Source organism: Lithobates pipiens, unplaced genomic scaffold (assembly GCF_037356315.1).
Source record: "Lithobates pipiens isolate NorthernLeopardFrog02 unplaced genomic scaffold, aLitPip1_a1.2 Scaffold_28, whole genome shotgun sequence".
In the NCBI taxonomy this organism is placed as follows: Eukaryota; Metazoa; Chordata; class Amphibia; order Anura; family Ranidae; genus Lithobates; species Lithobates pipiens.
In genome coordinates, this window is record NW_027507789.1 from 223825136 (window position 1) to 223838564 (window position 13429).

Below are 13429 nucleotides of genomic sequence, written 5' to 3' on the forward strand. Positions count from 1 at the left end.
GTCGTGTTTGGTGAGCAATGATTCCGTGCGTGTTTGCACTTTGGACTTTTGTTTCACGGAACTTGTTTACACACGATATGAAAATCTGACAACAGACCGTTGTCAGTGCCGAAAATTTACCAGCCTGCCATCCAACATTTGTTGGCCGAAAGTTGGACAACAATTGTCTGATGGAGCGTACTAACGGCTTTTAGGCCAACAGTCTGTCATCACGCAATTCACTGCCGAAAAATCAGATCGTGTGTATGAGGCTTTCGTTGTCTCTAATTACGGTAAGGGAATATAGAATAATTTTCATCAAGTCTAACTGGTGGGACTTAGAATACTTTAGCTCTATATTGGATTAGGGGACTTAGAATATTTTTCTTTGGCTAGTGCCCAATGTATAGTAACTATAAGTATGAGGAAAACATAGCTGTGTAACCTGCCTTGTGGCTCAGGTAGTTGGTGCGCTTATGTTCTGTTAAAAGTTTTGGAGATGTGTGATCGAATCCTGGTGCCGGCAGTTATTTATTGCCTGTGTATTGTGTAGGGCAGTTCATAACTATTTGAACCAAGCAGATGAACCAAGTGGATGAACCAAGTGGATGAACTAACCTGGTGGGTACCTCCTGAGGGTTTGTAGCTAGGAACCCAGCGTAGACTTTAGAGCTGCAGGTTCAAGGCTTGGTGCAGCTTTGTTTATTTTCAGCAGGTTGGTACTTGAACTAGGAGAACAAAGACTTTGGTGTCTGAGTGCAGGTGATGGCTCACAGAGTAAGGACTCAGCCTTGTCTAGTGGAGTTCGTGAGTTCAAATCCCTCTGATGGAGGTTGGTGTGTGTCCCCGATGCTGTGCTGAACCCCCTGTTGGTAGAACAGGGCAGTGGAGAAAGTTTCCTGGTTCCCCACTAGTAGAGGTTTCAGCAACCTGGGGGCCAAAAAAAGATACTTTCCTTTATGGAATGGGCTGCTGCTTGCACAGCAGCCGTTCTTTTTATATATGTTATGCAGTGATGTCACAAACTGTGGACCGAAGAGGCAGGGAATGTCCACAACCTAATGTGATGCCCACACATGTTACAGGCCTGTGGGGACCTGGGACTGGAGCAGACTGGTGGGTGTCCGTGGCCTCCAAGCTTTCACTCAGGGATTTGAACACATGGTCTATGAGGCTTCCTTCACTGCTCTGTGTGAATTATTGCCACCCAATTCACGCTGGAGTTTGCGCCCTTCCATCACCATAATTATCCTCTGAGTTTTTTTCTGCTCAGATCACTCAGGGACTCCAGCTTGGTTTTATGCGCCCTTGGTCACGTTCTCATTCTCTGAGCCATTTACATCTGACCAATCCATTCAGAGATTTGAAACTTGGGTCTGCACCGCCCTGGTCACGGTTCTTATCCGCTGAGCTATTCACCTCGGCTCAACAATATATAGCTTCCTTCTCCAATATATAGCCCCCCCCCCCCCCCCCCCCCCCCCCCCCCCCCCCCCCCCCCCCCCCCCCCATAAATATAGCTGTAGACTAGAAACCTGCCAGGAGCTGAGCAATGGGCTTGTGGCTCACCGATATGTTCCTCAATATGGCCCATGTATTGTTCTAGAGACCTGGGTTTGAATATCAGTGTTGGTTCTAGTTTATTTGAATAGTCTTGTGCAGCCAAATGTCAATCCTGACAGTCAGTGACCGTGTTGCAGCGCACGATTGGTCCATGTAAATATTGGGGTGCTAATATCAATGGGGACATTCACTGAAGGTAGGGTGTAGCACAGCAATTATGTATGCATAAACACCCTATTTAGCTTTTAAGTACTGTAAATGCAGGGTCACCTCAACTAGTGACCCTCATCTTAAAAGTGGCCGAGGTAGGCCATACATGATTCATTGTTTTCGTAAAAAAAAAAAAAAATAAATAAGCCGATTCCCCCATCCACACATTCGATGTGGATTGGGGAATCCCTCCTGCTGTGCTATTGTATTCTGCCAGCTGGGAGCCTTCCCCGCTGGCAGAATATAATAACCCCTTTTGCCGGCTATCGCCGGTGGCACAGATCGTTCAAGAAAAACCAGACAGCTGGTTGTCCGTTCAACCGCCTATATTTCAGGATGACAAAGCCATAGACCAGTTCCTGCTAGAAGCAGCTGACCAGCCTTCTTGTAGGAGAGGGAACAAAACACACCGATAAAGCTACAGAATAGAACGTAATACACTCAGTTCTCTGCACCCCATAATATCCAATCCTTTGCTTACAGTTATACTGAGTCCTATGCACTACATTATACTCAGCCCTATGCACCCCATTATACCAGTCCCCCATGTCCCATTATAACAAGTCCTCTACTCCCACTAAACCCAGTCCTTTGCAACCCATTATACCTAAACCTCACCAACACATTACACCAAGCCATATGCATCACATTATATTATTATTACCTAGTCCTCCCAGTATACCTAATCTTCTGCGTCCTATTAGACCCAGTCATCTGCACCCCATTATAGCAAATCCTTTGTACCCCATTATACCCCAACCCTTTGCACCTCATCATTGAGAATCATCTGCAGCCCCATTCATTATACCTAGTCTTATGCATGCCATTATACTCAAACCTATACACCCCATTATATCTAGTCCTATACACCCCATTATATCTAGTCCTCTGCACCCCATTAATAACCAGCCCTCTGCTCACTTGTTATCCCCAGTCCTCTGCACCCCATTATAGCAAATCCTCTGCAGCCCATAGTTTAGTCCAATATACCTAGTCTTATGCATGTCATTATACTCAAGCCTATACACCCCATTATATATAGTCCTCTGCACCCCATTAATAACCAGTCCTCTACTCCCTATTATACCCAGTGCTCTGCACTCCATTAATAACCAGTCCTCTGCTCCCTATTATACCCAGTCCTCTACTCCCTATTATACCCAGTGCTCTGCACCCCAATTAATAACCAGTCCTCTGCTCCCTATTATACCCAGTCCTCTGCACCCCATTAATAACCAGTCCTCTGCTCCCTATTATACCCAGTGCTCTGCACCCCATTAATAGTCATTTTCTTCCTATTCTACCCAGTCCTCTGCACTCCATTAACAACATCCTCTCCTCCCTATTATACCCAGTCCTCTGCCCCCTATTATACCCAGTCCCGTGCTCCCTATTATACCCAGTCCCGTGCTCCCTATTATACCCAGTCCCCTGCTCCCTATTATACCCAGTCCCCTGCTCCCTATTATACCCAGTCCCTGCTACCTATTATACTCAGTCCTGTGCTCCCTATAATATACCCAGTCCTCTGCTCCCTATTATACCCAGTCCCTGCTACCTATTATACTCAGTCCTGTGCTCCCTATAATATACCCAGTCCTCTGCTCCCTATTATACCCAGTCCTCTGCTCCCTATATTATACCCAGTCCTTTGCTCCCTATATTATACCCAGTCCCCTGCTCCCTATTATACCCAGTCCCCTGCTCCCTATTATACCCAGTCCCCTGCTCCCCCACCATCCTTTCTCCCCATCTGGAATCACAGTCCTTTGTACCCAGAAGAGTATGACAACACAGAGTATTTTAATGTTCCCAAAATGTAAACGTAGTTTTTATTTAATGCCGGACCACATACAGCTTTTATATATAAAAATCAGAGATGGTGGCGTAAGGCACAGCGCAGACACATGCGGAGTCCACATCCCATCTATACAATAGAATTAACTAATGTACACAACGCGGCTAATCTCGCAATCGCCACGAAGAAGAGATTTATTAAATAAGATCCATGTACACCCTCCCCGCCCCTCAGACAGGTAAAAGGAGCGAAGTGAAAAAAAAAAAAAAAAACTAGACAAGTCCATAAATTAGACAAAAATACAAAAAAAAAATAAAATCTGTCGGACCCAGACAGTTCAGTCCAGCGGTAAGTGATTTGAGTGGTGGAGCGGCCTGGGAGTACGTCTGGCCAATCATACTCAGTCTTTGTGCTTCCACACAGTCCCCGTGGCGGACGCGAGTCCGAGCTTCACTATAAACATCTTATTAAATAACAGACTGTGGGATCCAGGTAGCGGGCTCCGCCTGGGCGGGGCTGTCAGTCCATTGGATTGCTGATGTGTTGTACAGGATGGCTTCTTGTCCGAGCCCGAATTTTTCCTGGATGAGCCAAGGTCGGCCCGATGTAGGCGAGCGGGCCGGCGCTACAAGTACTCCAGCTCCAGGGCGTGCCTTAAGGCCTCCAAGTCAGCGTGGCAAGAGATCCGCCAGAATGGCATGTTGTGCTGCGGGCAGAAAAGGAGAAACGCGGGTCACAGAGAATTCAGAAAAAAAAACAGGAAACAAACAGGAAACAATCGGGGAGATTGGTCCCCGAAGACTTTTATGGGGTTCTACTGCACAGGCAAGGGTGGGAAACATTCAGGAGATTTAGGGAGATGGACCCCCAAGACTTCTATGAGGTTCTACTATGCAGGCACAGGCAGGAAACAATCAGTACGACTCAGGGAGATGGGTCCCGAAGACTTCTATGGGGCTCTACTATGCTAGCATAGGTGGGAAGCAGAGCCCCATAGAAGTCTTCGGGACCCATCTCCTTGAGTCGTACTGATTATTTCCTGCCTGTGCCTGCATAGTATAACCTCATAGAAGTCTTGGGGGTCCATCTCCCTAAATCTCCCTGAATGTTTCCCACCCTTGCCTGTGCAGTAGAACCCCATAGAAGTCTTCGGGGGGCCAATCTCCCCGATTGTTTCCTGCCCATGCCTGCATAGTAGAACTTCATAGAACTCTTGGGGTCTATTTCCCTAAATCTCACTGTTTTCTGCCCTTGCCTGTGCAGAAGAACCCCATAGAAGTATTCGGGGCCCACCTCCCTGAGTCTCCCTGATTGCTTCCCACCCATGCCAGCATAGTAGAGCCCCATAGAAGTCTTCGGGACCCATCTCCCTGAGTCGTACTGATTATTTCCTGCCTGTGCCTGCATAGTAGACCCTCACAGAAGTCTTGGGGGTCCATCTCCCTAAATCTCCCTGAATGTTTCCCACCCTTGCCTGTGCAGTAGAACCCGTTAGAAGTTTTCGGGGCCAATCTCCCCGATTGTTTCGTGCCCATGCCTGCATAGTAGAACCTCATAGAACTCTTGGGGCCCATCTCCCTAAATCTCACTGTTTTCTGCCCTTGCCTGTGCAGTAGAACCCCATAGAAGTATTCGGGGCCCACCTCCCTGAGTCTCCCTGATTACTATGCTAGCATGGGTGGGAAGCAATCAGGGAGACTCAGGGAGAGGTGTGCCCCGAATACTTCTATGGGTTTCTACTGCACAGGCAAGGGTGGGAAACATTCAGGGAGATTTAGGGAGATGGACCCCGAAGACTTCTATGAGGTTCTACTATGCAGGCACAGGCAGGAAATAATCAGTACGACTCAAGGAGATGGGTCCCGAAGACTTCTATGGGGCTCTACTATGCTGGATGGGTGGAAGAATCAGGGAGACTCAGGGAGGTGGGCCCCGAATACTTCTATGGGGTTCTACTGCACAGGCAAGGGCAGAAAACACAGGGAGATTTAGGGAGATGGGACCCCCAAGAGTTCTATGAGGTTCTACTAGTGCAGGCACAGGGCAGGAAATAATCAGTACGACTCAGGGAGATGGGTCCCGAAGACTTCTATGGGCTCTCCCTTGCTTATGCTAGCATGGGTGGGAAGCAGAGCCCCATAGAAGTCTTCGGGACCCATCTCCCTGAGTCGTACTGATTATTTCCTGCCTGTGCCTGCATAGTAGAACCTCATAGAAGTCTTGGGGGTCCATCTCCCTAAATCTCCCTGAATGTTTCCCACCCTTGCCTGTGCAGTAGAACCCCATAGAAGTCTTCGGGGGCCAATCTCCCCGATTGTTTCCTGCTCATGCCTGCATAGTAGAACCCCATAGAACTCTTGGGGTCTATTTCCCTAAATCTCACTGTTTTCTGCCCTTGCCTGTGCAGAAGAACCCCATAGAAGTATTCTGGGGCCCACCTCCCTGAGTCTCCCTGATTGCTTCCCACCCATGCCAGCATAGTAGAGACCCATAGAAGTCTTCTGGACCCATCTCCCTGAGTCTTACTGATTGTTTCCTGCCTGTGCCTGCATAGTAGACCCTCACAGAAGTCTTGGGGGTCCATCTCCCTAAATCTCCCTGAATGTTTCCCACCCTTGCCTGTACAGTAGAACCCATTGGAAGTCTTCGGGACCAATCTCCCCAATTGTTTCCTGCCCATGCCTGCAAAGTAGAACCTCATAGAACTCTTGGTGCCCATCTTCCTAAATCTCACGGTTTTCTGCCCTTGCCTGTACAGTAGAACCCCATAGAAGTATTCGGGGCCCACCTCCCTGGGTCTCCCTGATTACTATGCTAGCATGGGTGGGAAGCAATCAGGGAGACTCAGGGAGGTGGGCCCCGAATACTTCTATGAGGTTCTACTGCACAGGCAAGGGCAGAAAACAGTGAGATTTAGGGAGATGGGCCCCAAGAGTTCTATGAGGTTCTACTGTGCAGGCATGGGCAGGAAACAATCGGGGAGATTGGCCCTGAAGACTTCTATGGGGTTCTACTGCACCGGCATGGGCAGGAAACAATCAGTACGACTCAGGGAGATGGGTCCCGAAGACTTCTATGGGGCTCTACTATGCTAGCATGGGTGGGAAGCAGAGCCCCATAGAAGTCTTCGGGACCCATCTCCCTGAGTCGTACTGATTATTTCCTGCCTGTGCCTGCATAGTAGAACCTCATAGAAGTCTTGGGGGTCCATCTCCCTAAATCTCCCTGAATGTTTCCCACCCTTGCCTGTGCAGTAGAACCCCATAGAAGTGTTCGGGGGCCAATCTCCCCGATTGTTTCCTGCCCATGCCTGCATAGTAGAACCTCATAGAACTCTTGGGGTCTATCGCCCTAAATCTCACTGTTTTCTGCCCTTGCCTGTGCAGTAGAACCCCATAGAAGTATTCAGGGCCCACCTCCCTGAGTCTCCCTGATTGCTTCCCACCCATGCCAGCATAGTAGAGCCCCATAGAGGTCTTCAGGGGCCCATCTCCCTGAGTCTCCTTGATTGTTTCCTGCCCATACCTGCCCCATGGAAGTCTACGGGGGCCCATGTCCCTGAGTCTCCAGTAAAGAGATGGAGGCAGACAAGCCCCATAGACTTCAATGGGGTTCTGCTGCGCAGGCAGCAAAGGACTTGCAGCATGAGAAGTATGCAATCCCCTGGGCCTGCAGGCAACAGATCTCAGGGTCCCCACCACGCGTCCTGATTAGGGCCATAGGCTCTAATAGGCTTCCAAAATGGTAAACAGTGGACACAATGCTGTGCGTTCACTGTCTACTCAGTGTTGTGTTAGCAACACTGACCCGCCTCTCAGCCAATCAGATGCTCGGTTCTGGTTCCCTGTCACCTGATTGGCTGAAACAACAGGCGCTGTGATTGGACGCCTGATAGACAGGAGCGGAGACATCAAAAGAGCGTGGATGTTGAGGACGCCACCAAGACCCGGTGTGAGACAGGTAAGTCCCGATGCACACTGGCAGCATTTGATGGGGCACAGTAGCGGCAATTGATGGGCACACTGGAGGCAATTGATGGGGCACAGTAGCGCCAATTGATGGGGCACAGTAGCGCCAATTGATGGGCACACTGGCAGCAATTGATGGGGCACACTAGCAGCAATTGATGGGTACACTGGCAGCAATTGATGGGGCACAGTTGTGGCAATTAATGGGCACACTGGCAGCAATTGATGGGGCACAATGGCAGCAATTGATGGAGCACAATGGCAGCAATTGATGGGCACACTGGCAGCAATTGATGGGCACACTGGCAGCAATTGATGGACACACTGGCAGCAATTGATGGGGCACACTGGCAGCAATTGATGGCCACAGTAGCGGCAATTGATGGGGCAGCAATTGATGGATACACTGACAGCAATTGATGGGGCATAGTAACGGCAAATAAAGGGCACAGTGGCAGCAATTGATGGGCACACTGGCAGCAAATGATGGTTACAGTAGCTGCGTTTGATGGCACAGTGGCGGCAATTTATGGGTACAGTGGCTGCATTTGACTGGCACAGTGGCTGTGTTTGATGGGCACAGTGGCTACGCTGGATGGGTTTTCTTTCAGTTTGTTTGGGCCCCCCCAAAAAATTTGAGCACCATCCGCCACTGCTAAAAACGTGATATAAATATTTATTTTGGGTGAACCAGCCGACACATTCCGGCTCCTAATAAAAGAATATATATCCAACGCCAAACCCTTTCTTAACGTTCTGGATGGAGTAAAGTAGGTGATGGCTAAATACCTTAACCAGCTTTTATTTTGCTTGCCAGGTGCCCCCAACTGGGGAGATTTGCATTCACTTCCTGTCCAGCAGAGACAACAGGAAGTGACAGGAAACCCTTTGCATGAAAAGATAAAATTATTTTCTTCAACATTACTTTTTATTCTGGTCTATTTAATGTGAAAAAAAAAAAAAACGGGAGTGCATTAGGGGGTGGCCCGGTGTGGCGGGGACCCGAGTGACTCCCAATAAAGAGAACCTGTCATGGCGGCACGCAGCAGAAGCGGTCCTTGCCCGTCTCCTGGAAGTGGCGACGGTTTTTGGAGCGGCTACACCAACCCCTTGCCCCAGGAACCAGAACCAACACCGGGAGCCAGACAGCAACAAAAAAGAAAAAGAGGAGAAGAAGAAGAAGAAGAAGAAGAAGAAGAAGAAGAAGAAGAAGACAGGTTCTCTTTGGAGAGTCCGGCACTTCTGTACATAGGGAGCAATAAAACGTCAGCAGACACTCGGTTTTCATCAGCTGCGGGAAGTGGCGGGGATGTTTAATAATCGCTGGTGTCGGGGAAAGTGGAGGAAAGGTTGCTGGTAGGAAGCAGACGCTGTCAGGGGACACCCCGACTAATGGAGGGGATTTTCTGGAGGAAATTGCTCGGGATGCTGGTGTGTTCTTTTTTTTTTTTTTTTTACAATCAATGTTTTTTTTCTTCTGAGGTCAGATCGGAAAGTTTATCGCCAATGGGGGGGGGGGAGGGGAGAGGTGATCGTTTACCTTTTTTGCTGCCTGTTCCTCTTCTGCGCCGTCTCCGATTACAACGTAAACCGCTTTTCTCCCAAACCTTTGCATTATCCTCTCGAAGCAGCACTCCTTCCCTGCGGACAGAGAGACGGGTGAGAATACGCGACAACCTGAGGGGAGCGGGAGTGGGAGGGGCTACAACATCAAACAGGAGCGCGGAGCTCTCCCACAATCCTTTGTAACTGTACAAGACAGCCAATACGGGTATTGATCCGTGATCGATAGTTATTCATATTCAGGGCGGGACTTGGAAGCGCGGACATGGCTCCACTTTCCAGTGCCGAAAATCAATCAAAAGCTCAATAAAATCGATCAAATGGAGGATGTGCGGTTTATGATTCCTTTCGCATTCGATCATTTTAGATGCATCTGTGACTGTGTCCTTCCAAAACAACCACCGATTGGCTGCTATTTTGCTGGCTCGGGTTAGATCAGTGATCTCCAAACTGTGGCCCTTTGCCTACTTTTATCTGGACCCTTGGGGCACCATTCCATCCACTGATACAAACAATAGGGCATAATTCCAACCACTGACATCAATAAAGGGGGGCACAAGTTTTTCCCAATGACACTAACAATGGGGCACAATTCCTCAGGCTGACATCAATTATTGGGTTGCAATTCCTCCCACTGACACCAATGATGGGGCACTAGTCCTAACACCAATGATGGGGCACTATTCCTCCCACTGACATCAATAAAGGGGGCACTATTCTTCCCAATGACACTAAGAATGGGACACAATTCCTCCCACTGACACCAATGATGGGGTGCAATTCTTCCCACTGACACCAATGATGGGGTACTATTCCTCTCTCTGACACCAATGATGGGGCACTATTCCTCCTACTGACACCAGTGATGGGGTGCAATTCTTCCCACTGACACCAATGATGGGGCACTATTCCTCTCTCTGACACCAACGATGGGGCACTATTCCTCCTACTGACACCAATGACGGGACACTATTCCTCCCACTGATACCAACGATGGGGCACTATTCCTGACACCAATGATGGGGCACTATTCTTCCTACCGACACCAATGATGGGACACTATTCCTCCCACTGACACCATTAATGGGGCACTATTACTGACACCAATGATGGGGCACTATTCCTAACACCAATGATGGGGCACTATTCCTCCTACTGACACCAGTGATGGGGCACTATTCCTCCTACTGACACCAGTGATGGGGCACTATTCCTCCTACTGACACCAGTGATGGGGCACTATTCCTCCTACTGACACCAGCGATGGGACACTATTCCTGACACCAATGATGGGGCACTATTCCTCCTACTGACACCAATGATGGGGCACTATTCCTAACACCAATGATGGGGCACTATTCCTCCTACTGACACCAGTGATGGGGCACTATTCCTCCTACTGACACCAGCGATGGGACACTATTCCTGACACCAATGATGGGGCACTATTCCTCCTACTGACACCAATGATGGGGCACTATTCCTAACACCAATGATGGAGCACTATTCCTCCTACTGACACCAGTGATGGGGTGCAATTCCTCCCACTGACACCAATGACGGGACACTATTCCTCCCACTGATACCAATGATGGGGCACTATTCCTGACACCAATGATGGGGCACTATTCCTGACACCAATGATGGGGCACTATTCTTCCTAATGACACCAATGATGGGACACTATTCCTCCCACTGACACCATTAATGGGGCACTATTCCTGACACCAATGATGGGGCGCTATTCTTCCTACCGACACCAGTGATGGAGGACTATTCCTCCCACTGATACCAATCATGGGGCACAATTCCTCCCACTGACATCAATGATGGGGCGCAATTACTCCCTCTAAAACAAACAAAGGGGCATTATTTTTTGCCATTAATGTCAGGACCTGTTTTACTCTCACTGGCCACAGTCCGGCCCCCTGAAGTCTGAAGGACAGTAAACTGGCCCCTTGTTTAGAAAGTTTGGTGACCCGTCTGGGTCAGATAATAAAATCTGATGGATTACTACGGGGTCTATTTGTTAAAAAAAATAAAAATAATCTCTGTGGGAATGCATTGTCTTTTCGCACTGTTGTCACGAGTTATCCCCGTATTATAGGTTGATGTTTCACCATCAGCTCCATCTAGTGGCCATTATGTGGCAATTCCCTGATTGAGAATTGCCAGCAAAAACATTGCATTATGGCCACTAGATGGAGCTGACGACCACAGTAAATAAACACATTAGACACAATGTAGGGATTATTTGCGATGTTTGAATGAATGTCTCAGCATTTCTCTATTAATAGACCCCCCAACTGTTTGGCACTGATGCCTACTGGTAAAGGATTGGTCTCAGGTAGGCATGGAAGTGTTGGAAGGCTGAGCTGGGAAAAAAAATCTATAATAGCAAAAGTTTTAGCTGTGCAGCACACATAATTAAAATGAATTATTAATTGAATATTAATAATAAATAATTAATATTAAAAAAAAAGTAATTTTGGAGAGTAAGAAACTAATAATAAATCGGATTTAAATAGAAGAAAAAATGATTAATTTTTCCATATTAGGATTGAAATGTTTAACTTTAGGCGACTTTCCCGGAGGTTTCAGCTGCAAAGGTCGGGCCAGGAATTCTCCGGGTCCCCGCTCCAGTCTGGGCACAGGGCCCACCACCACCCTCCTGTCACCTTCTTATCTGATTGCCGGAGACGCAGCTTACCTGTCTTGGTGGCGCTATAAATATTTTCTATGGGGAAGACGGTCCCCAAGCCGTACAGCAGGACTTTGGCGATGGCCGGCACAAGCTGGGTCGTTGTGACCAACACATTCACACAGTTTGGTCTGGGGATAGAAAAAAAAAAAAGAACGTTTTTAAATGACCACAATGTACACATTTGTAGGGTTAGAACAGGGGTCTCCATACTGTGACACGCGGGCCGGATATGGCCCTTTGTTAACCTTTACTTGGGGCACTGTTCCTCCCACTGATAAGAGGCAATAATCCTTCCACTATCACTAACGAAGAGGCACCATTCCTCCCACTGACACCAATGATGGGGCACTATTCCTCCCACTGACACCAATGATGGGGCACTATTCCTCCCACTGATACCAATGATGGGGCACTATTCCTCCCACTGACACCAATGATGATGGGGCACTATTTCTCCCACTGACACCAATGATGGGGCACTATTCCTCCCACTGACACCAATGATGGGGCACTATTCCTCCCACTGATACCAATGATGGGGCACTATTCCTCCCACTGATACCAATGATGGGGCACTATTCCTCCCACTGATACCAATGATGGGGCACTATTCCTCCCACTGACACCAATGATGATGGGGCACTATTCCTCCCACTGACACCAATGATGATGGGGCACTATTCCTCCCACTAATATCAATGATGGGGAATAAACTATCAGTAGCACACAGGAATCTTATACGAGAACATTGTCAACTGCCAGTTTTCAGATGTAACCTAAAATGGCAGTTGCCATAAAGAGTGAATGCTATAGTGTTTGGAGACCCCTGTACCCAACAGTGACATTATAATGAGTCCGAGTGATACACAATCACGTCTGACTCAGTTCGGCCGCACTCACCTGGAATGGATGAGATTCAGAGCTTTCAACGCATGCGTCAGCCATAGGTCTGTCACAGCCTCCAACTCTGCCCGCAGCTGGAGCCACGTCTCCCTCTTGGGGGCACCTATTAGACCTAGAGAAGCAGAATCTCGATTTAGTATTGTGTACCGTATGAAACCCAATGAAGGGTTCTTCATTCCATTGGTTATTATTATATTACACAATATCAGCACAATGATCAAAAAATAGATGACATTAAACTGATATCAGTACCCCCCTGCAAACGTACACAAGTCCTTCTCCGAACCCAATCATAGAGCCAAACCCTTTCATAAGTATCACAGGCTCCTCCCATGTGCATAAGTATCACAGACTCCTCCCATGTACATAAGTATCACAAACTCCTCCCATGTACATAAGTATCACAGGCTCCTCCCATGTGCATAAGTATCACAGACTCCTCCCATGTACATAAGTATCACAAACTCCTCCCATGTACATAAGTATCACAGGCTCCTCCCATGTACTTAAGTATCACAGGCTCCTCCCATGTACTTAAGTATCACAGGCTCCTCCCATGTACATAAGTATCACAGGCTCCTCCCATGTACTTAAGTATCACAGGCTCCTCCCATGTACTTAAGTATCACAGACTCCTCCCATGTACATAAGTATCACAGGCTCCTCCCATGTACATAAGTATTACAGGCTCCTCCCATGTACATAAGTATCACAGGCTCCTCCCATGTACATAAGTATCAC

At 48.1% G+C, this 13429-nt stretch overlaps 1 protein-coding gene across 1 annotated transcript in view; it reads right to left on the reverse strand.

Annotated features, from left to right (window-relative positions):
* Window positions 1-3563: 3563 nt before the first annotated feature.
* Window positions 3564-13429, reverse strand: part of EYA2 (EYA transcriptional coactivator and phosphatase 2) — a 245582-nt gene continuing 235716 nt past the window's right edge. The window contains 4 exon segments of the mRNA XM_077460602.1: window positions 3564-4256; window positions 9059-9159; window positions 11792-11913; window positions 12686-12800. Of these exon segments, the coding sequence (XP_077316728.1) occupies window positions 4176-4256; window positions 9059-9159; window positions 11792-11913; window positions 12686-12800 (419 nt within the window). The 3' untranslated portion in view covers window positions 3564-4175.